The following is a 21,592-nucleotide window of genomic DNA, read 5'->3' on the forward strand; positions in this document are numbered from 1 at the left end:
GTGTTAAGTGATAAGGCAGGCGAACCAACAAAGCATTTGGGATCTGACCTGCCTTGCCGTCAAGGGAATGAAAGCCAGCCGTGTCCAAGCCCGTTGCAAAGGCCACGGTGATTGTAATCGACCTACAGTATAGGAAAATGTCTCCCACAGCTAGTCAGCTTTTGTTCTGCAGAGGCTGCTTATACCTTCCCTGTGCTTTGATGCTTGAAGCAAAGGTTTAAAAAAAAAAAAAAAAAAAAAAAAGAAAAAAGATGTGTCTAGCAACCAATCTTTATTCTCCCTATACAAAAGCCTGGAACACAGGAGAGCAACCCCACTGTGCCAGAGGAAACTCCGTGGCTGCCTCGTAACCCGCTGTCAGCGAGCAGATAATAACCTCAGATGAACTCATAAAAGTGGGTCCTGTAATGATTTTTCCTGCCGAGGAAGTGAGTAATTCCATCCAGGAAGGAAGTGGAGAAAAGGGAATATTGCCGCGCAGGGCACGCTCTTACTCCTCATCCTCACCGGGACCGGCGCAGGGGCTGGGCGATGCTCGTCACCGGGCTGCTCGCTGCAGGGTTCCTCTCCGTAAAAACGAGAGGAAAGCCCAGCTCTTTTGGAGACAAAATACTTTGCCTCTCCACATTAATTTCAAACTTGCTGCCAACGGGACGGGCAAGCCGCTGGTGTTTGTTTTCTTGCCATGCGTCCGGCAGTAGTTCCTGTTGCTCTCTTTTGAATGGGTCTTGTTTACATGTTTGCGTATTGTCCCCAAGAGTAGGAAAGCCGGTCGATGTTTTGCAGCTGGAGTATAAGCTGAAGAACAGGTTACGAAGTCCTTGCTTGTCCCTTGCTTCCGTCCGTTAACCTTTGCAAATCGGGGCCAGCAACGAGCCCTGTGCCCTGGCTCAGCGCCGGTTCCACGGCACATCCCCTCCCAGCCCCGCTGGCTCCCGGCAGCTCACCCCGCTCCCCAGCACCCAGAGCATCGTCCGTAATACTCCCCTGATAGGCAGCTTGTCTGCTTTTGTCTCTTTTTAACAGCTCCAAGGGACAGCCGGCCCTGGCGCGCTCTGCAAAAGCACAATGACACCAGCTCCAGAAATTCAGCAGAAATCGCTGCCGAGGTGTCGGTGGGGGTTTGAGGGGGGGTGGGCAATTTGGATGAGATATACGCGCTGCTCCAGGGGGGTGACGGCTGGCTTAGAACCACTTCACTAGGAATTCTGGCATGGCCGGAGGGAGACACTAGAACGTAGGAGCATCCCCGCCGTGGCAGCGTGGGGCTGGTGGTTATGGCAGAGAGGGTTCAGTTCCCGGAGTCGGAGGGAACTGATCGTACCTGGCATAAGCGCGCAAGGAAGCGTGCATTGGATTCGCAGGCGCCTTTCTGGAGTTTGCGTTCTAACAAACACCTGTATTTATTTCGACAGTTAAGTCTTTTTAATACTCTTGTGATGCTGAGAATATAAACGTTCCACCTTCTGTGTTACGCATTCACGGGGAGAAGAGGGCGTAGGAAGGACCGGTGGGGGAAAAGAGCCAGTAAATAGCAGGGAAGTGCTGAGGCAGGGACGCAGAGCCAGGGCGTCGCGGTTGTTAGCGGAGCCTCTGCTTTGTGCACAGCCACGGCGGGTCAGCCTGCCTTCGCCAGCGCAGCCCTGCTGAAGGCAAGGAAGCTCTGCCAAAATACGTCAACGGGATTTGTGGCCCTTCCTGTCTGTCTTCAGAGATCATCGATGGGGTGCCAGGAGAACAGGGGTGGGGAAGGCCGTCGCTGCTGACAGTTTACTTAGAGCTGTTGGACACCGTGGGGTGGAATCGCTCCGGTAAGGACAGCTGACCTTGCTTTCCCTTGGAGGGTGGCATCTTTTCACCGCAGTGCTCCCTGCTCCAAATGCTGGACTGCTCATGGCTTTGCCTTAAAAATACAAAAAGCCCCAACCCACGTGATGTTTTATTAGGGGAAATTTTCACCACTGCAGACTTGTGTGTAGCCGGCCAAGGCCTGCTGCTTTCTTCTTGCTTGAACGTGACGTGCCGCCCGACGTTTGTCGGGAATGTTGAATAGCGGTGTGAAGTGGGAGGCCCCAGCACGTTGTGGGTACCAGTTAGTCGAGCTGTTTGGGCTCTTGGAGCCTGGAAGAAGAGAGCTTGCCCCATCTCGGCCGCTGTGACAACTGGCCTCATTGTTTGCCGTGGTTGGTGGCTGGCTGTAGCAAAAAAAAAAAAAAAAAAAAAAAGGGGTGTGCTCCTTTTCCCCACTTTTGTGTTTCTATAAGCACTTACAGGTGAGAAAAGGGCCCGTACAGGGCTGCGAGGACAGTACGCGGTGACTCGGAGCGCGTGGGCTCTGCTGGGAGCAAGGAGCTTGGAGAGAGATGGAAAGTTTCACAGAAACACCCTGTAAAACAGCGCTGAAGCCAAGTGGTCTGAAGACTAATGGCTCCACAGAGAGCTCGCGAGTCTGAAAGAATATTTGATTTCTTTGTTCCTCTCCTCCCGTGCCATTTGAACGGGTGGCAGCTGGGCTTGCTCACGACACCCCGGCGCTGTCAGATCGCACCTTGTAAAGGCGCTGCCCGGCGCCCTCGCAGCGTCCCTGCCTTTTGTCCCGTCTCTTCTGCTGGGAGCAGAAGTGTGAGGGCTTGTTGCGGTGCCGTCGCCCTCCGCCTCGGAGCTTTCATCCGCTCAGTCCCGTTAGGGAAGGAAAAAAGGTCAGAAGTCAAGACACCCTTTGCATTTTTAGCATGGCATCAGGTTCTTTCCCTGCCTGGTTACTGATAGATTGACTTTCAGACTAAGCTTCTCAGTTTCAAGTGGCCTCTGAGATGCTACTTAAATTCCACACGGGTTCAATAACACGGTTAAAGCCCTTGCTGATTAGGACAAGGGGCCTGCACGTCTGGTAATCCCCGTGATCTCTACTTTCAGCTCGAGATGTTGAAAAGCCGAGTCCCACCAAGTCTATAGCTCTTGGTCTGCGTGGAGGAGCTGGAGTTCAGCTGCAGACACCGTGTCTGTGTTCCTGGGCCGGCCCCTGCCACGCTCAGAAATGGCACGATGAGGCAGAAAGGCACCAAGGAGAGCAATAAATATGGACGAGGATGGTGAGGAGGCCGTTACTGGAAGATTTAGTACGTGGTGACCTTGTCACGGTTGCGATGTTGCCTGTGAGCTATGCAGGGGGTGGCGGCGCCAGCTCTGCCCTGTGGAAAACACGGGCTCCTTGCTCAGGCTGGAAGGGCAGCGAGGACGGGAGACCTGGGGCTGCAGCTGGGGAGGGAGCCCGGCTCTGCTGGAGCGGGGTGGAAGTAACCGAGCTGATTGTTACTGAGCTGGAGCAAGGGCATGGCACAGCCTGGGCGAGCACAGCCTGGCCAAGGAGTCATCTGGCCAGCTCTGGCCGTCGAGCAGCCGTGTGGCCAGACAGCTCAGTTTGCTGCTCGGAGACTTCCATGGAGCTGCCGGAGGAGTTCGGTCTAAAGCTTCAGTCACTGTCCCTCGTTATCTTTATCTTGAGTTTTCATCCAGCCCTCGTTAGGATCACGCTTTGCTCTGGTTTTTGGCTCAGGTAGAGGCAGTGCGAGAGTTACTGTTCGTTTGGTGAGGAGGTGGGAGGAAGCATCAGAGTCTCAGACATGACGAAAACCCCTCCGAGCATCCCCAAGGACTGAGCACAAAGCAGCTGAATCTTAATCGCCTCGTTGAAAGAGAAATTGTTATTAGCCACAAATGGCCTATTAAAAGGCTCCAGAGCGAGTTACCCTGCACTGAACCGCGTTTCTATCCCGCCAGCTCTGCTTAGCTTTAGCATATCGCCCGGCCAGCGGGGCACGAGCACGGCGGGGCCGGCTGCCATCACCGGGATCGGCTGCTGTCCTGGCTCTGCAGGCTCGGCTGAGCCCGGCGGCTCCATCGCCCCGGAGCCTGGCGGCTCCATCGCCCTGGGTCCCAGCCCGCAGGCACGGTGCACGGCCAGGCAGGGGCTGGGGGAGCAGCTCCGTCATGTATGTGATACAGGTTGGAAGGCTCGGCAGGAAATGTGTTTGGTTAACAATTTAATTTCCCTATTAGGCTGGCTTTCCTTTGCACATCACCTCTTGGCTCCTGGAGGCTCATTGTTTTGTCAGCTGAAAGGCTTTGACTGAACTTCTGAACCTTTCGCCTGGGATCGAGCCTGGTACTGGTTAAACTTCCAACGCGCGCTCCCCTGGGAGACCGTCTTTGTCCATGGCAGAAGTTGCTGTACTTGGGTGAGCCCGTACGCTGCAGTTCTCCATCACTCCTCTTAAAATCAGTGTCTTGTCTCTGACTTCCCCAGAATCCTGCCTTGCTAAACCCTCGCAAAAGCTCTTGTCCAGCCTCTCAAACAGAAGGCGACGATGCTTTCCGTAATTTATCCTTTCTTTCCCGTTTCCCAGAGCAGTGTCGCTACCCTTTTCCCGAATTTCCATCGCATTGAATTATGTCGCTCTGAATTAGGAGCGGGTTTGCAGAAGGCTTGGGAAGCGCAGGGGAGGGAGACCCGCTGGCCCCTCAGCCCCACTGGGCTGGGAAGTAGGTTATTATGGTTTCCACTCTGTATGTGCCAGCCCGGAGCACAGAGCAGGGAATTGTCCGGGTCATTCAGGAAATCTGGGACACAGCCAAGAACAACACCCGTATCTTCTAATCCCTGATTTGTGTCGCTGCAATTGCTTCTAATATTTTCCATTGTTGTGCTTTGGGTCTCGCTGCACCGAGGGCTGAGCGCGGCTGGCAAACAGGGCGTCGTGCAGCCGGGCCGAGCCTTACCGGGACCATGCCTAAAGGCTGGTTTTTAGGTGATTCAGGCGAAAGATTTGGGGAAAACCAAACCGCCTTATTATGCAATTTGGCCACTTGGTCAATTCTATGTAATGGAGTCCTGAAGGAGTGGGGGAAAGCAGCAGACAGCCCTTCTGGCAAGACCAGAGCTAGCCAAAACTTAAGGCTGGAAAATGTTGGCCGTCCCTGGGGGTGGGGAGTTGCGGTGAAAGGCAGTTGTGGGGGGCTGCTCCTGCCTGGCCACGCCGGGGAGCGTTGGCGATCCCGGGCATCGCACGGCGCCGCTCAGCCCGGCGGGATGCTGGCGATGATGGAGTTTCCCAAATTCCAGTGTTCCACACCGGCGGGCCAGCACGGGATTGATATGGGATCGCCATGCTCCCCAAGGACGTGTGGCTATCAGAGTGGCTAAAACATTAGATGAGAAGGTAACTGGATTTCTGAAACAACATTTCATCGCTGTTTCATTAGTTTGGGTAGATGAGCATTTGGACCTCGATGCTACCTTTGTATTAATAAGTAATCTTTTTTTGGAGGGGAGATTTGAAAAATCATCAGATCCTTAAAAGAGCCAACACCGGGGCTTTAAGTATTTCAGCTCTGGTGCACCTCAGGTGCAAAGTCTGGGGAGTTCGGCTATCGGTGGGGATGAGACTTGGAAGGAGCTGAGGTTCTCGCTCGGGCTGGCGAGCGGAGCCGGCTCGGCTGGAGGGAGCTGCCGTGTCCCACAGCCCGGCCTGATCCCGGGGCTCCCACCCGTGTGCTGGAAAAGCAGCGATAGAGCAAACGTCCATGAAGTAGGTGCATGGCTTTGGCTAGTAAGAGTGTGTGTTTTGCTAGCAAACATGTGACTCTGTAGAACGTCGTTTTCACCTAAACTTTCACAGAACCTTCTTAAACACCGCGGAGCAGGCGGCAGGCGTTGTGTGAGGCAGTATCAGGATTTAGCAGAGAGGGGAAATTAGGAAGTCGGTTGTGTTTCTGTAGGAAAAACCGGAGCCAATACTTGATATATGGAGGGTTCAAGAGTAGGAGGAGAATAGTGGGAAGGCTGGCTGTTAGACTTCCCCGTAGAGCAGGTTGTAAGCGATTGCATTATGATGAGGGTTGGGTAAACCACTGACGATGCGGTGCCCCAGGGTTTGACCCAGGCATTTGGCTTTCCCCGAGCCCCAAAACAAAGTGCCGATCTGTGTCTCTCCAAACTGGGGTCGGGAGGCAGAGTATTCCAACAGCTTCACGCCAGCAGCCCCCGAGCTTTGTGCAGCTGATGAAACCCTGGAGTTCTGGGGACACGAGCTTTGGGTTTCTTTCGCGCAGGTAGAACCTGCTCTTCCCGCCTCTGATTTTGTGCGTATGTCTTAAAGATCCAAATTATCTTTGAAAATGCATTGGTAATGTTGCAAATTTATCTTTTCGTGTGCACAAAATGTCCTGCCAATGTGCCCACAAAATGCAAACACTTCCTTGCACTGTTTCCATCTGCGATTCTTTTTTTTTTTCTGAATGCACAATTGGTGTTTTGGAATAGGCACGGAGTGTTTTGTGCCAAGTATTTGGAGCCATTTTTGCAGTCTGCGCGGGGTGCCTTTCCTCCCCTGTTATAATGACACGAAATGAAATGTGTAATCACAGACCTGCTTTTTCTGTTACTAATTAGTTACAGCTCTGGCTGGAACAGGAAGAGAAAGCAGGGGGCTCCCAGCTCGCAAAGAGGAGGGACAAGTTCCAGACAGGGTGCGCGGGGAAGCCTTCATCCAGTGAGCGCTCCTAGAATTGTTTTCAGGTGGTCCCGTACCAGAGGTGGGTTTGTAATTTAATCCCAGGCTGTGTATTGTTTGGTAACTGCAAAGGGGCCGTTTTGTCGCTGGCCTTGAGGAGGGTCCGGAGCCTCCTGCTTGGGGGATTCTCCACCGCCCCGTGCCCAGGACCCCCACCGGCCGGTGCCACCGTTGTCTCCTGGGGGCTTTGCTGAACCTGCTGGAGTGGCTGATGGCCACTTCCCAGGCTGTACCTGCTGGAGATGTATTTAATTCTCCAGTTTTTTCCTTAAGGCGGTCAGGACGTGCAGACGCAGCAGCCTTGCAGCTTTAGAGAAGTAAAAATGGCTTTTCCAGGAGTTTTTACGTATTCGTTCATTTATTCGTTCATTTAGTCTGTCTGCACTGGTGAGCCCAGGTGATGTTAGCGCAGGAGATGCTGCTGCGCTGTTTGCCCAGGCCGTGTGAGGAGTTGCAGACACGTCATGAGAGCGGCCGGGGGCACGCGGGACGGTGCAGTCGGTCTGAAATGTCACTTTCTCTTTACAAAGTGAAATCCTTGAAAACGTTCTTTACCCTGCCCCGTGCGGTCCCCTGGTTGAAAGGAAGTGTGACTGCCGAAGGTGGGAGGAGAGGCCAGTTCTGATTATCTTTCTGGGAGGCGCTTTTCTTGAGCGTGAAGAATTGCTGTATGTACGTGTGCGGTGTTGGCAAAGCCCGCGGCACCTTCCCGGGGCAAATCCTGGTGGTGGGTCTGGAGTGGGGTCCCTGGACCAACTTACACCAACCAGCAGCTCCGCTACCAAGAGTGCCTTGGGGCTGGAATAACCCCTGACTCTTCTAGCAGCAAAAAAACATTGTACTCGTTTTTTCCCCCTATTTTTTCCACTAGAGCCAAAGACAAATCTCCTCTTTGCTTCAGCAGAGGGGGCTTGGCATCTCCCCACGGATGCCGTGTGTGTTTGCAGGTCGATGGCGAGTGGCTTCCTGCGGGGAGCGTGCGGGGCAGCAGCCTGGCCCCGCCGGCCCGCGGCACGCAGTAAATCGCAGCATGAGCCGCACTTGGCTGCGCCGGCGTTCGCCTGCTCCCGCCCCGTTCTGTGCGCTTCCTAGTAAATCCGCATTTCTGAGCCAACGGGTTTTGGATTGCCAGCTCTGCCTTTTGTAATTTCAGCTACTTGAAATAATTACCTTCTCGGGATCCATCAACAGGACACGCGGGCCCCTAACACAGGTGACGGTGCCGCGGTTGGCAGTGGCGGCGCATTCCTTCCCGGGATGTGCGAGCTGTAACGCGTCGGTCCCGTCGCTGCTCTGGGTCCGTAGCCCAGCCTGGGCTGGGCAGGAGCTCGGGGCCGGCGAGGGGGAGCTGCCGGACCCAGGTATCACCCCACATCCCTCCACCATGGGGACGGGTGACGCTCTTTTTGCTCCCCGTTATCTGGTTTGCCGCAACTTTTGTGAAATGTATTCCTACCTGATCCCGTCGTTTTTGGATTTTCTTACAGTTTGTTCAGTGAAAGTGAAAAGGGGAGGAAAAAAAAAAAAAAAAAAGAGGTGCAGGAAAAAGAAAGAAAAGAGAAATTGGCCGGCAACACAGAATGTCCAGATTTGCGGACAGAGAGAAAATTTCATTGCCTGAATTTTTAAACGGACTTAAAAAGGAGGATAGGCACTTGATCTGCGTCCTTCCACTTTGACAAAGCACGGCACACGTGATGGCATCAGTACTTAACAACGTTTCTCCTTTTCAGATGAGCATTTGCTAATGGGAAATATAAAATATTGGCCGCGTTTCACGAGTTGTGAGAAGCATATGTTTCCCTGGAAAAAAACATACCCTTGTTTCTGGTTTTATTTAGATGGTTGGAAAAGGTGGATTTCAGAAGCCTAATTGAGCATTCTCTGTCTCTGTGTACATTTTACACTCCGCTTGGTGAGAACAGAGACAGGGGGCTGCTCGGGCTCACGTACAGTTTAGCTCCATTTCAGTCTCTCCCATTCAGAAGGTGACGCTGCGTTTGGGTACCCAGCTCTCCAGCAGAGGGGTGCAAAGCAGCTTCTAGTGCTTTGCGCCAGAAAGATGCCTCCAATTTCCAAATAAATGAGTTATCTTTGTCGCCACAAGATCTGGTATGATTCTGCATGACTCATTTTCTGGCTATTTTACCCACTCGTCGGCTGGAAAAGCATTATTTCATCAACAACCCTGCAGCTCCGCTGATGTTCCCCTGTGAATTCTCACTTAGCTGCACTTTAAGAAAAGCCCTTAGACATTGCCTAAGGTATTTTACTTCCCAGCCTAAATTTTGAGAGACTTGGTGTACTGTTTGAGTATCACGTTGCCAAAAAAGTTGCCTTTCAAAAATGGTTCTACAGTGCTTTTGTAACTATTGAAGTTTGGTGCAGGGCTGTGGGAACTTCAGTGGGTATTGACAGCGCGTGGACGCTCCTGGCCGCGCTCTCAGGAATTGTTCTCTCCCTCCTCCTTGCAGCTGTCTGCGCTTACGGGCTTTGCTTCAACGGTGGAAATTGCATGGAGGGATCTTCGCAGCTCTGCCATTGCTCCTCTGGTTTCCGAGGGCCCCGCTGTCAGTACGGTAAGCAGGCTGTTCACGGTCAGCCTTTCGTTTGCACTCGGAAGCAGAGAGGATAAAGAGTGAGGGATGCCCCAATATTTTTTTTTTTTTTTTATCCTAGCCATTGTTTTATCTGCAAAACTCCAATAATCTGCTCTCTGCTCTTGTGGCCACTGCTTCGAATGTTTGGGGAACTCGGGTGTTTGGAAAGGAAATGCTTATCATGACTTGCCGTGAAACATAGCTCCGTACTGTACAATAGCCTTTATTCCTGGCCGCCATCCGCAGAGGGATTTGCTGGAATCGGAGAAGGAAGCTGATTAAAGTTGGGTCAAACAAAGAAACCCCGGGGTCGTGGCCTGCGGAGCGGAGCGCGGCCTGGGGGAGCGTGGCGATGAAGGGAAAATTGTTAAGCTCTGACTAGCTGGATCGTGTCTTTGGCTAGGGTTTATTTGGGGGCTGCTAAGCTTTATTTAATTAACCTTCGTGCAATATACAAATTCTCTCTTGAAGGTTATTGAGTTTCCTGTGTTTGGTAATTCAGAGATGTTCTGATTTGGTAACACGATAGTCTATAGCAAACAACTGCTAGAAGCTGGAATGGTTCTCCATGCCGCGTGTACGGCAAGAGAAGCTGCGCCTGGTACTGTTGTGGAGAGAACGGCCGTCCCTTTCGTCCCTCTAACGAAGCCTGCAAGGTACAGGGCAGTAACAATTACTCGAATTATCGTTAGACGATACAGCTTTGTGGTGGGGCTGGGCTGCAGCTGCTGAGCCAGCCGGCTCTTGCGCATTTTTCACGGTGCATCTGTTTTAAGGAACTTCAATTGTTGTTACAAGAGTCAATTTAGAAGCGCTTAAAAGGCCCTTAAGTCGCCTTTAGAGAATAGCTTTAAAGAAAAGTTTGTCAGATACGCACTGTAGACTGGGCAACGCTCGTTGATGCTGCTGACTTTAGGCTGTATTAATTCCTTGCTCGCTCTTTAGTATGCGTCGTTAACTGGAGTTGGGGCTGTGTTTATGACAGTGGGAGGCTTTCCTCGCGCTCCCCTGGGACAGTGCTTTGTGTGTGATGGCTCTGAGTCCCCTGCCCCGCGTCCCGGTGCCACACAAGTTCTCGATTAGCCAAATGAAGCAATTTCCTTGGGAAGAAGAGCCCAGGCGTGCAGATCCTGAGCTTGGCGGCTGCTCTCTCACTGCAGGGCATCCAAACCGGAGCCTCTTCGGGCTCCATTTGGCACCAACCGGCCAAATGACCTCAGTGGAGGCTGGGCATGGTCTGGTGCAGAGGTGGCACGGAGCCCTCGTGGGGCACAAACCCCCTGGAACGGAGCAATCCGGCTTCAGTCCGCTGGTCACGCGAACCTCTGTGGCTGGGCTGATGCTAGCAGTTGAAATTCTACATTTCAAGTAAGGTGAAGAGGGTGCTGCTTAGTATAAAAACAACTTCCAGCTTATTTGCTTTTTTGCTTTATATTTCTAAAATAGCCATGCTGCAGGACAGTAGTAACGAGAGTCCAAGTTATTTCCCCCCCCGGTGACTCTCTGAACTGCCGTTTAACCACGTTACTCAAAATCCCACTTCCCTCTCAGCCTTTGACGCCCGACGGATTAGAGCATGGCTCATTCTTGGAGATGTACACGATCCCGCCCTGCTGCCTGGGCTTGTGTTTTCACCTTACAGGGTTTTCTAGGAAATAAACAGCCCTTAAATTGTCCCCGCGACTTGTTTTTTTTTTGGTCGTAGCTCCTCTCGTACAAATTTGTAAAATAAACGTGGGGCGTCTTCCTGTACAGAACCTGAGAGGTAAAAAGCACTTCCACATTTGGAAATGTTTAGCAATTCCCACAATTGTAATTGGTCGCAGCTTTGAAAACAAAGCACACATTTCTGAGACCCCCAAATATTTTTTGAAAGGGAAACGGCTGGCTTATTTTGGAGGGGAAGAAAATACATCTGTAGTTGCACTAACTTTACCCCCCGCCCTCGGGTGAGAGACCCAAAGTCAGTGCTTTGGGTCTTAAAAGGTTGGTCTGAGAAACTGTTAGTCAGAGAAATGGGAAAATTATAGCTGTTGGTTAAAAATGAGGTGTGGGGGAACCTCCAGTACTTGCAGTTTGGGCAATCATGTAAAGAATGACAATGTTTGAGCCTTTTGGAAGTGATAAATTGAGTTTAAAAAAAAATAAATCCAAGATTTTTCTGCCAATTAACAAAGCCTGAGGTGGCCACGTCATGGTTGTCACTTGTATTTCTAAGCCATTCTGATTGTGCTTTAATTCTTTTAAATTCCAAGTGAGTTGGCTGTTGAACCGTTCTCTCGGGACGTTTGACCTCAGTGGTGGTGTTCGATGTGGGCCTCTCCTTGGGACCTAGAAGCAAAGAGCCAAAATGTAAAACTAGATTAAAAAAATAATAACGGAGAAACTTACTGAATTTCTGACCTTTATTTTGAACCTTTGAAATGCCTTTACTCAGAATATGTTTTTAGTGGCTGCTCGGAGAAGCTCCTTACCCGATTTGACATCTCTAATGCGCCTGTCAAATTTTGAAGGAATGCCTGAAATCCCGGATACCTGCGCTCAGATCTTTACCTTCCCTCTTCGGCAGAGCTTCGCTGGAGGCAGCTGCGTCACAGCAAACGGGGGCGGCCAAGGACGCGCGAATTAGGGCTCTGCTACCTGAACGTAAAGGAAGGCACCAACCCAAACTCGTTATTTCAGAGTGAGCTAATTACAAGCAATAGGGAAGAATGTGAAATAGAGAGGATAAATCATTCTTCATGCTGCTTAACCTCAGTTTATAAAGTGTTAATTGTTCTGTTGCCTTTTCAAGCAGCAGAGCCCAGCTGACTCGGGAACATTCCTTTGCGTTTGCAACCTCCAATTATTTTCATTCCCGAGTGATTTACGTTCCACACTCGGGGCAAAAGTCACCCCTGACATCCCCTTCTGCTGGGACGAGGCATCGCTGCTTCCGAGGCCTGTTGTCGGTAAACATCCCAAAGGCACCTTGTCCCGGGATGGGGTGGTCTGGGGACTGGAAGGGCCGGGAGGAAGGAGATGGACCTGTGAAAGCCCAGCCCCAGGCAGGATGCGCTGCCCGGCTCCGGGCTTCCACCCTTTCTCTTGTCCCTGGTCAAGCAGTGGCAAACGTAACGTGGTCGATACCAGCTCGGATCTGCAGTGACACCTTTGGCCAGGGCGCGTGGTGGAGGTGGGAGACGCTGGCAGGAGCCGTGGGGTGTCTCCGTGAGCCTCGGCCGCTGCTGAAGCAAACCCCAAACCCGCTGCCGCAGACCCTGCACGTGATGGGGCATTTCCATCGCCTGCGGCTGGAGGGGACGTATAGGTAGAACAGAGCGGGGACAGTGTTCATATTGCAAGACAAGTTACTCAGCAAGCATCTTCAGAAAGCTTTCCTGGCTTTCAAGTTTCATTTTAACCTTTGTTCCATCCTGCTTTTAAACAGCCGTTATTCCTGAAAAACTCAAAAAACCCCAATGGAAATGCTCTATTAGCCCCGGCTTGAGAATAGATTTTTTTTTTTTTTTTGGTCTGTCTCGTGATGCTTTTCATTATTCATAGCATTTTCCAAAAGCCACGGTCCTTTCCACAGAGAATGTGCTGATCGAGGATACGGGAACATCCCAGCCACAAAAACTCATCCTCATTTTTTATTGACTACTGTAAATTGTTTTTTTTCTTGGTAAGTACTTTTTTTCGGACAAATTTCTTTCAGAAGCCTAATTGTCTGGATTCTCATCTTCTCTTTCACTGTTAAGGGGTCTCTGGGTGGGTAACTTTTGTGCCGGTCAGCCAACACTTGTGGGATTTTAATGGTGGGACGGGAGGCTGGCGGCTGCCTCAGAGCAGGCAGCTTTGGGGAAAGGCGCGTAATGGTTAATCAGTGAATCATTTTTTCTCATCGGTCACCTATAAAAGAAGCTGTCCTGGGTATTTGAGATGACGATACCTTCTTGAGAAATAGTTCCCCAAAATGGAGCTGTTTGGCGTCTTCCCAGGATGAATCCGGACGAGGTCCGGGGGCTTCTGATGAGGCTGTTTGATGAAAACAACATGAAAATAACCCAGAGTGAATGAAGTCGCTCGGCAGTGATATTCCGTGGTGTCATTCGCCTTCCAGAAATCTCTGTGTCTGATCTTAATGGCATCACTTTTTCTTTTCTGGAAAGAAATACAGACGTGTTTATTTTAAAGGCAGGACGTTCTCTCTCCTGGCCAGACTCTTGTCATACCTTTCAGCAGGGGATATTTTTGCTGGCCAGCCGAGAGCAGCAGCAATCCTGTGTTTACCCTGGCTGGAAAACAGGCGGTACCCAGCGGGCCTGGCTTCCAGGGCTGCGATGCTGTCCTTCCCGCCCTCCTCAGCTGTTGAAAGTGATAGTATTTGGGCACTCTCCGTCTGCATTAAATCATCTCACTTTGAAGGCAGACCCCTCCGCAGGGCTGCGCGGGCTCTTGCAGGAAGGTCTGCAGTACGTCTTGCTGATCCCTCTGGGTTTCAACGCCTTTTCTCTTGCCTTTTGCATCTCGGTGGCTTTTTGATGCTGTTAAGTGTAGAGATTTAGCTTCTTTATGCCATTGCCCACCTGCCGTCAGCGGGGCTGTGCTGGAGCAGCAAAGCGGAGGACAGAGGTTGAGCCGAAGCGTTGCAGTGACTGCAGAGGCGGGCTCCAAAGTGAGGAAGCAGCTGGGTTGTCCCCAAACCCTTTGTTATCATCTCCCACGTCTGGTAGATGAAAGGGGTTGTAAATGGAGCGTTTGAGGTTTGGTTTGGGCTGAGGCTCCCTTCTCCAGGCTTGGACATGAATGACCTCTCTGTGCTGGGAAAGGGGGGATGTCGGAGAGCCTGGGCTCCGCTCCAAGCCTGCCCCCGGGGGTCCTCCCACCACCTTGCGGTGACCGCGGCACCCGGAGCCCTGCGCCCGGGGGTCCCGCGTCGCGGCAGGGCTGTCCGGGCGGGATGGCGACCATAGAGGCTGTTGTTATTTGCACCCCGCGCCGTAAATCAGGTGCTTGTCCTCAGCGCCCGCTCACCCAGGACTTCCCGGCGGAGTGGATCGTTGCGGCCCCACTCGGGCTTTGGGGGCTCCGGGGTGGGAACTTGGCTGCGCCGTAGGGCCGGGACCCTCCCTAATTAGCCCGGCTGCGTTTGGAAGGACCGGCCCGACCAACCCTTGTGGGGCTTCGCACAAAGGAGAGGTCAGCCGCAGGCAAGCGGGGCCGTGATTACTGTCTGCTTTGGCGAGGCCAGCTGAAAGGGCTTTGTCGCCGCTTCGGGAGACCATTATTGTCTCTTTCTTCTCTGGCACTGCCCTCATTTGCGCAAGCATTTGACATGCCCTCAGTGTTGTTTGATTGACTAATGACCCTGTTTCTCCTGCTAATCTCTCCGGGCTGTTCAGTTGGAAGCCTTTGCGGAGGGGAGGGCTGGGAGAGAGAGGTTTGGGGGGGGTCCCAAAGGGTGACACGGGAGTGCAGAGCACGGGAAGGCATTGAAGTCAACCGGGGAAAGGTTTTGTCTTTGGCGGCAAAGGGAAGCACCTTGTGGACTGGTCTTGGACGCAGGAGCCAGACGCCTCTCCCCGAGACGGGCAGCCCCCAGCGAGTGTGCACGTGCGAGAACGCTTGCTTGGACTCGGGTGACTTCCCTGCTCCAAGGGGACCCCGGTGCCGATTTCAGAACGACAGTAGCAAGATATTGTGTTCGATGTTTCATGGGTTTACAGTTCACAAGGCCGATTTAAAATCCGTTTGTGGGATTAAATAGCAGCAATTGTTCTTCAGCTGTCAGTTTATTGGAGAGAATCCACTGTTAATAATACCAGGGCTAAATTAAGCAGAGCATTTCTCCAACAGCCAAGAAGTCCGAATACTTTTATTTATAAACAGCCCCCTCATTCAGAGGTTCAGCCTTCTGGTGGGGAGGGGAGGGGAGACGAGCCCGAGCCCGGAGAGGTCTCTGCCAGCCCGGCTCTGCCTGCCGGGGTTTTCTCTCCCTTTGGCTGGGGAAGCGGTGGAACAAGGGCGGCTTGTGCGGAACTGGGCTTCGTCCTGCGCTATCTGCTTGTCCATCAGCCAAACGTGAGGTATTTAATAGCTGGCAAACAGGTAGTGCTGAACTCTTTGAAAACGTTAGTGAGAGGAAACAAGCCAAGGCTATGTAGGGGCTTTTTCAGTGAAGAAAAAAAAAAAAAAAGAAAGAAAATAAAAAGAAAAAGTCTTTTGTGAAGTGAGTTTTGAAGAAAAAGGAAAATGTGCTGAGGCTGGGGGAACAGCTGGGGTTGTACCTCTGGAGCAAGTTTCCTCGCAATTCCATCTATGGGGAATTGCAGGGTCCAGCGTCCTGCACCGAGACGCACAGCACGGAGTTCATCGCCAGCTGCCTCCGTCCCACAAACCTGGATGTAAATGCAGGGCAGTTACTCTGTGGATAACTTCATAGTTCATAGGATTTGAGTTTCTAAATGTTAACTGGAGTACAGCAAACGGCCTTTTGGACAGACGCTATAGCACATTTAAAGTTGTCCAGCTTCATCAATGAGCGATGGAGCATACGCGTAGGCAAAAATATTACTGACACATCTGTTTAAAGGCACATGATAGTGGGTGAAAAAGAGCCGCTATCTTAAGAGACTAAAATCTTTAGAGGCTTTGGTGAATTCGAAATATGGCTTTCTTTGTTCTTTTCAAACTTTCCTTGGGTCGAACTCAAGAACTAAGGATTTCATTATCATTTGAAGAGGCGCTTATATTGGGTGACAGAAAACGCATGGCTCAAGTCTTTTAGATGAGTTGCAGCCCTCTGCTTAGATGTTGGGAAATAAATGAGAGGAATCCTGGCACTGACATTGCACTGGTTTGAAATTTTCATAGAGATCTTTAACGCTCCTTGTGCTAAGATGTGTCAGGGGTAGGAAAAGCTTGGAAGGAAGCTGCTTATCATGCCATGTGGAGAAGACCAAATCTACGCTTTGTTTTGAGGGATCCATACCTCGGGCCAAGTCATGTGAAGTTCTTGATGCCATCTTCAAAGCGATGCGTGTTTTCCCTGTAGCGAGGATTTTGAAACTCCTCAGCACCTCCCGTGATCACCTCCCTAATTATTACGGTGCCGGTACCATGGCGAAGTGTCAGCCCTGCTCTAATCTCCCTGCAAGGGTTTCCGCGGCTGGTCGCAGCCAGCTGTGACCAATTAAAAAGGGGGAGGTTGTGTTTGCCAAACCTCAGCGACTCGCGAAGTCGAGCTGCGGGTCTGAGGAACTTTACATTTTTGAGAGCTGTGTAGTCTGCCCTCGGTATTTTCTTCTCCTAAACCATCTGCTGGAAGGCAGACTGTAAGCACGGAGGTGAGTCAAGGGATATTTGTATGGGAGAACAGATTATTTTCCGAGCAATGAAGAACACTCCAGTCTAAAAACGGACCCCTGGGATCCCATCGTGTAATTGGTAATAAGAAGAATTTGGTACGTGAATGCCAAGTAGACTGGATTAATGCCGAATCCTTGGACTGTTGCTGGGGAGGACGAGGCCATCCCCCAGGTCAGGTAGCCACGGGCCATCCCACGCTTGCCATCGCTCACCCAGGTGGCTGCTTTACTGAAACAAGAGAGAACGGTGATAAAACCCGTAGCCTGGTCGGGTCTGTGCAGAAGAACCCTTTCTGGAGGCAGGTCTGAGATGTGCCGGTCCTCTCCCATGGCCCACAGTGGCTCTCCCTTGGCATCCGGCTGGTTTTTGTTATGGAATAGAGGTGACAGGACGCTGAGTTCCCAGGATCTTCCCCTGTTTTCTGGGGACGTTGTGAAAACTGGCGGCGCAGGGCTCCACACTGGCCTTGGGCACGAGGGAACAGGTTCCAGCCGAAATCGGTGCTTTAGTGAGGGAAATGAGGAGCGACGGCCAAAGCAGGAAAGATAAGCGTTGCTGCCTGGAATTTTTAGAATTAATTTATGCTGAAATACATAGTACGGTCTGTAATAAATCCGCAGTATGTTATGCTTTCAATTTCTGGGTTTGGAAAGGTTGGAGAAAACATTTTTTTTTTTTATTCATTACGTGCTGCCTTCTCCAAGACTTCTTTGTAAAGCGTGTTCTCCAGCAGGTGATAACATCGTTTAACCAGCCCATGAAACTCCTTATCTCCACCTCAGCCACAGGTTTCCCTTTAATTTTTGCGTCGTTTGTTGCGTTTCAGCCCATTTCCTCTCCTTTGCTGAACGGTCTCAGTGCTACAGTATAATTTGTGCAATAATTCCAGAAACAAACATATGTTGAGATTCCAGTCATTACAAATAAGCTTTTTTTTTTTTTTTTTTTTGCCTGGGAAGGTGCTCGGAGGATTCCCGCTCCTGAGGTAGGTGTGATTAATGGGAGCTATGTGAGAAAGGGAGGACACTTTCCGTATGTCCTTGCTCCGAGTTGAAGTGCGTGTGTGCATTCCTGTTGCGCAGCGCGGTTTTTTAACTTGGGCTGAAGCTTGCTCTTCTCTGCAGCCTTAACCCAAACGATGTGCTTTGATAGAGGAGGAGGAGGAGGAGGCGGAGGAGGAGGAAAATCGCCCACTGACAACACCCCCAAACAAACCAAGGGTGGCACCAGCAATGGAATTTGTTACCAGCACTTTTTACTGCTAGGTAGGTTACAAAATTCAAATGAAAAATGATGTCTCTGGCAATGGGAATCCTCCTCCTCCTGAGACTGCGGCACCGGGTTCAAAGAACAAGCTCAGGGAGCTGGTGCCTCCAAAGCTCCTTTATCCCCAGCTTTCCCCTGGGCTCAGCCTGCGTTCGGTGATTACAGCTGTGGTACGGTTTTAAATCACCACCGTAGTGCGAGTGTATGTGCATGCGTGTGTGTGAAGGGTAGGATGTCACAGTACATACATGGTTTATAGTATAGTAATACCAGCTATAGCTAATATTTAAAAATACAATTTTATGATTCTAATATTTAAAAATACGTCTTGCATTTTAACGATCCCCTCACTGGAAACATGGAAATGATTTGCAGTGGAGTGACTGTTTACCTGACCGGGGACTCTTTACCTTTCCAGCCTTTTACCTTCCCCTTCGCCGCCGCCCTGGGGCTCTCCCAGCCCCGGCGTGGCTGTTTCCTCCCAGACACGCTGAATTTTATGGGGCTTCGTTCTCTCGTGGTTCAGCTTGCGCACACGGACACGTGTGCTGTGTATAGCTATGCAGACGGGTTTTCTTTGCATAATTCAATGGTCGTGGGGCCTCTGTAATGCCTTTACGTCCCCCCCAGCCACAGGGACACCTGTTAGACCCTCTGGCTCTATAAACCAGCCAAAAAACTCTTTTGAAGGCCAGCAGGTGTTTCTGGCTTGCCGTACGTGAATGCATATTAACCGTCTGTCTTCCCGCCTCCCCACGCAAATAAAACCCGCAGTTGAGTCTGGAAACGCTCCACTCAATGCGCAGCAGCAGGCGGGGGGGTGCCGGGGGTCCAAACGAGCCCCCTCCTCCGCGACGGGCCGGCTACACGCTCGGGAGCCAGGCGCCGGGGCTGCTGGCCTTTAGCTGCTCTCTGAAGTAAGGTGTTTGTGTTTTACTTCCCCTTTATTCTGGGACGTCAGCTGGGGAGCCCAGCGTGCTGCAGCGGTGAGGGGACTGTTATCGCTGTTGGGTTCTGTCTCGCACGTCGCCGTGCAGGCCATCGCGCAGGCTGGTCCAGCCCCGCTTGCGCACAGTCCATGGCCATCAGTAGTTTTTGCAGTGGAAGCAGATTTTGGTGTTTTTTCACCCTGCCAAGTGCATCTGCCTTTCTGGGGTGCCTCCGGTCCAGGCTTCTCAAAGAGGTCTCGTAGGTGGCAGAGACCTAAAACTCACGTCACTGGTTTGAGGTGGGACCTGCTGCTGACGGGCTGCACTGACACCAACGAGCGGTGACAACAAAGAAGTAGAACAGCCCATGTTCGCAGATGAAAACAGGGAATTTTTTTTTTATTTTTTTTTTTTTTTAGAGATTTAAGTAGCTTGCATAAAGGCTCGGTAGATCATTACCCAAGGTCCAAAGCAGCTCTTGGCTCTTCCAGCAGGAGCTGGTTTGCGTCGCTGATAATGGCAGTCGGTTATGCTGATTCATGGTCCTGATCTGATTGTCAGAGATCAAAGGGCCAAAATAACGCCGTCCTGCGCAATAAATGCAAGCGATCGGTCGGATGCTGGGCTCCTTTCGCCGGTTTAACGATACAGTGCGCAGTGGATAAAGGGGACGGGTGGGTCTTAAGCTGTTAAAGAGAATGCGGGGGCTGTCGTGCCTTTCCTCGGCATACCATTGCGTTTGGTGGGGGATATTGGATTTCAGCACAGCAGATGCTGAGATAATGGGGGCCAGATGTATGTCATTAGAGGATACCGCTTTTTACCAGCTGCAAATTGTCCATCACTTCCTCTACTGTACATTTTCATCATGAGAAGCTTGAATTCCCACAATTTACTGATAGCTCGGATGTTAGCAGGCTTCTCTCTAACTGGTAAGTAATGGCCTTCTGCAGCCCAAACACATGGAAAAGTCAAATAATGTATTTTGGTTTGTATTTGTTCACGAGCTCAGTTATGATTTGCCCTGATAAACTTGCCTGGAAAATTATATTCTACATTTAACTTGTAAAATGAATCCCTAGAAAACTCCAAGGATTTAAGTGAAAGAATGCCAGAGATGGTTTTGTACTTATGTGAGAATAAGACATGGCTTTTCACTTTACAGTCTCTAGTGTAACAGGATACGCTCTTTAAAAATGCACATTTTTAAACAGAAGAAATGGTTAAAAAAAGAAACATTAAGCTGTGCAGACAGTATGAATACAGAAGGCATCACGGCATATTTAGGGATAAATTCATTATGAAAATATTTATACTTTATACAGGCTTTTAATCAGAAGGAGTCTGAGGTTTATGTGAGAATCCATATGTGTTGTTCGATACATCTCTCTAGTGCACTTATTTAGTTCTGTGAATATACCGTTTTCTAAGGCTTTTGAAGTTCAGTCCTTCCTGCGTGTTATTTCCCAGACAGAACACTTCAAAATATTATTTTCTTGAAATGGTTAGTATGGTCTTTTTTTTTTTTTTTTTTTTTTTTCCCAAACCTAGAGAAAAGGCTCGTTGTAAGGAAAACAATGAACCGACCGACTTTGCTGACAACTCCTGCTGCTGGTACCACCTTTCTCCTCTGCTGAGCTCCCGCCGGGCTGAGCCTGGTGCCGGGGGGAGGGCAGAGCCCGGTGCTGGGACCCCTCTGGGTATCTGCGCGCTGCTCCCACCGCCAGGTCGCGGGAGATGAGGGAAAAGGACCCCGATCTCCTGAAAGGAAAGGGTTTGGAGGTGGTTGTAGCACCGGTTCCCATTCTGCGGGATGGAAACTTCCCGTAGTTGGAAACGCGGCGCATTGCTCGTGCAGCGCATTGGCTTCGACCCCTTCTAATGTAACAGCAGAGAGCGGTGACATTGGAGTTGCGTAGGAGAAACAGATGTAGAAAATGGTTTTGGGGAACCAGCAGATCAGGTAAGTTTTCTGCTTTAAAACAATTTAGGCATTATCCCCCGCTATTGCGGTCTGGGAAACTGCCCTGAATTGCCCAGCAGAATACTTAGTCCTAGCAAATAAACACATTATTTCCGCCTTCGTTTTTCCCGGTTGCTCAGGATCTCACCTCATTAATAGTGAAGATTTTGGAATGTCAAATATTTGGAGTATCCGGGTATCAGAGCTATACAATAGATCTCTGTGACAGGCGGCTGCTGAACTCCATCTTTCTGCATGGAGGTGTTTGGTTTGTCTGGAATTCTGACAGCCTGCGCAGCGCTGGGTCTCTGCCGAGTAAATGTCTTTGAACTTAAACAGCTGCTTCTTGAGAAGGTGAATTTCAAGTTTAAAACATTACATTTGTGCCTTTTATTTTTTTTTTTTAACTTGTGAATTTAACAAGAAGCAAGTAGCGATGACCCTTTCATTAGAGACAAAAGAAGTGTGTATGGCTTGGCAGTAAACTTGCTGAGGACAACATAAAACGTGCTCATTAAATGTTCTTTAAACAGTATTGCTTTTTGTTTTCAGAAGCAATGTGATGTTTCATCCCACCATTAATTGCCTAATACCAATTATGGCATAAACAAGCCATTTGCTATTGTAACTTTTTCAATTTATTTTTCAAGGTTCCTACTCTTAACACCTCTTATGCGTCTGGGAACAGGAGTGACTTTTGTAGTGAAAGATAAATAATGAGATCAGTAATCAGTAGTTTTTTACATAGACCGTCCCGTAGGAGAAATGTTACTGCAGCTCTTGAGAACCTCATAAAATGCTTCCCCCCGTGGATGCTTTGTAGTATTGAGCTTAATTATATGGAGACAAAGAGACCAGGAGAAGGTTATTTTTTCCCAGGGACTTCCCAGTTCTTTAGAAGACAACGTG

The 21,592-nt window shown here is 50.4% G+C and overlaps 1 protein-coding gene across 1 annotated transcript in view; it reads left to right on the top strand.

The window, feature by feature from the left end:
* MEGF6 (multiple EGF like domains 6) overlaps positions 1-21,592 on the top strand; it is a 110,083-nt gene that overhangs the window by 12,470 nt on the left and 76,021 nt on the right. The window contains exon 8 of the mRNA XM_054222108.1: positions 9,047-9,151. Coding sequence (XP_054078083.1) covers positions 9,047-9,151 — 105 coding nt within the window. The remainder of the gene's footprint in view (positions 1-9,046; positions 9,152-21,592) is intronic.

Source organism: Rissa tridactyla, chromosome 16, assembly GCF_028500815.1.
Source record: "Rissa tridactyla isolate bRisTri1 chromosome 16, bRisTri1.patW.cur.20221130, whole genome shotgun sequence".
Classification (NCBI taxonomy): Eukaryota; Metazoa; Chordata; class Aves; order Charadriiformes; family Laridae; genus Rissa; species Rissa tridactyla.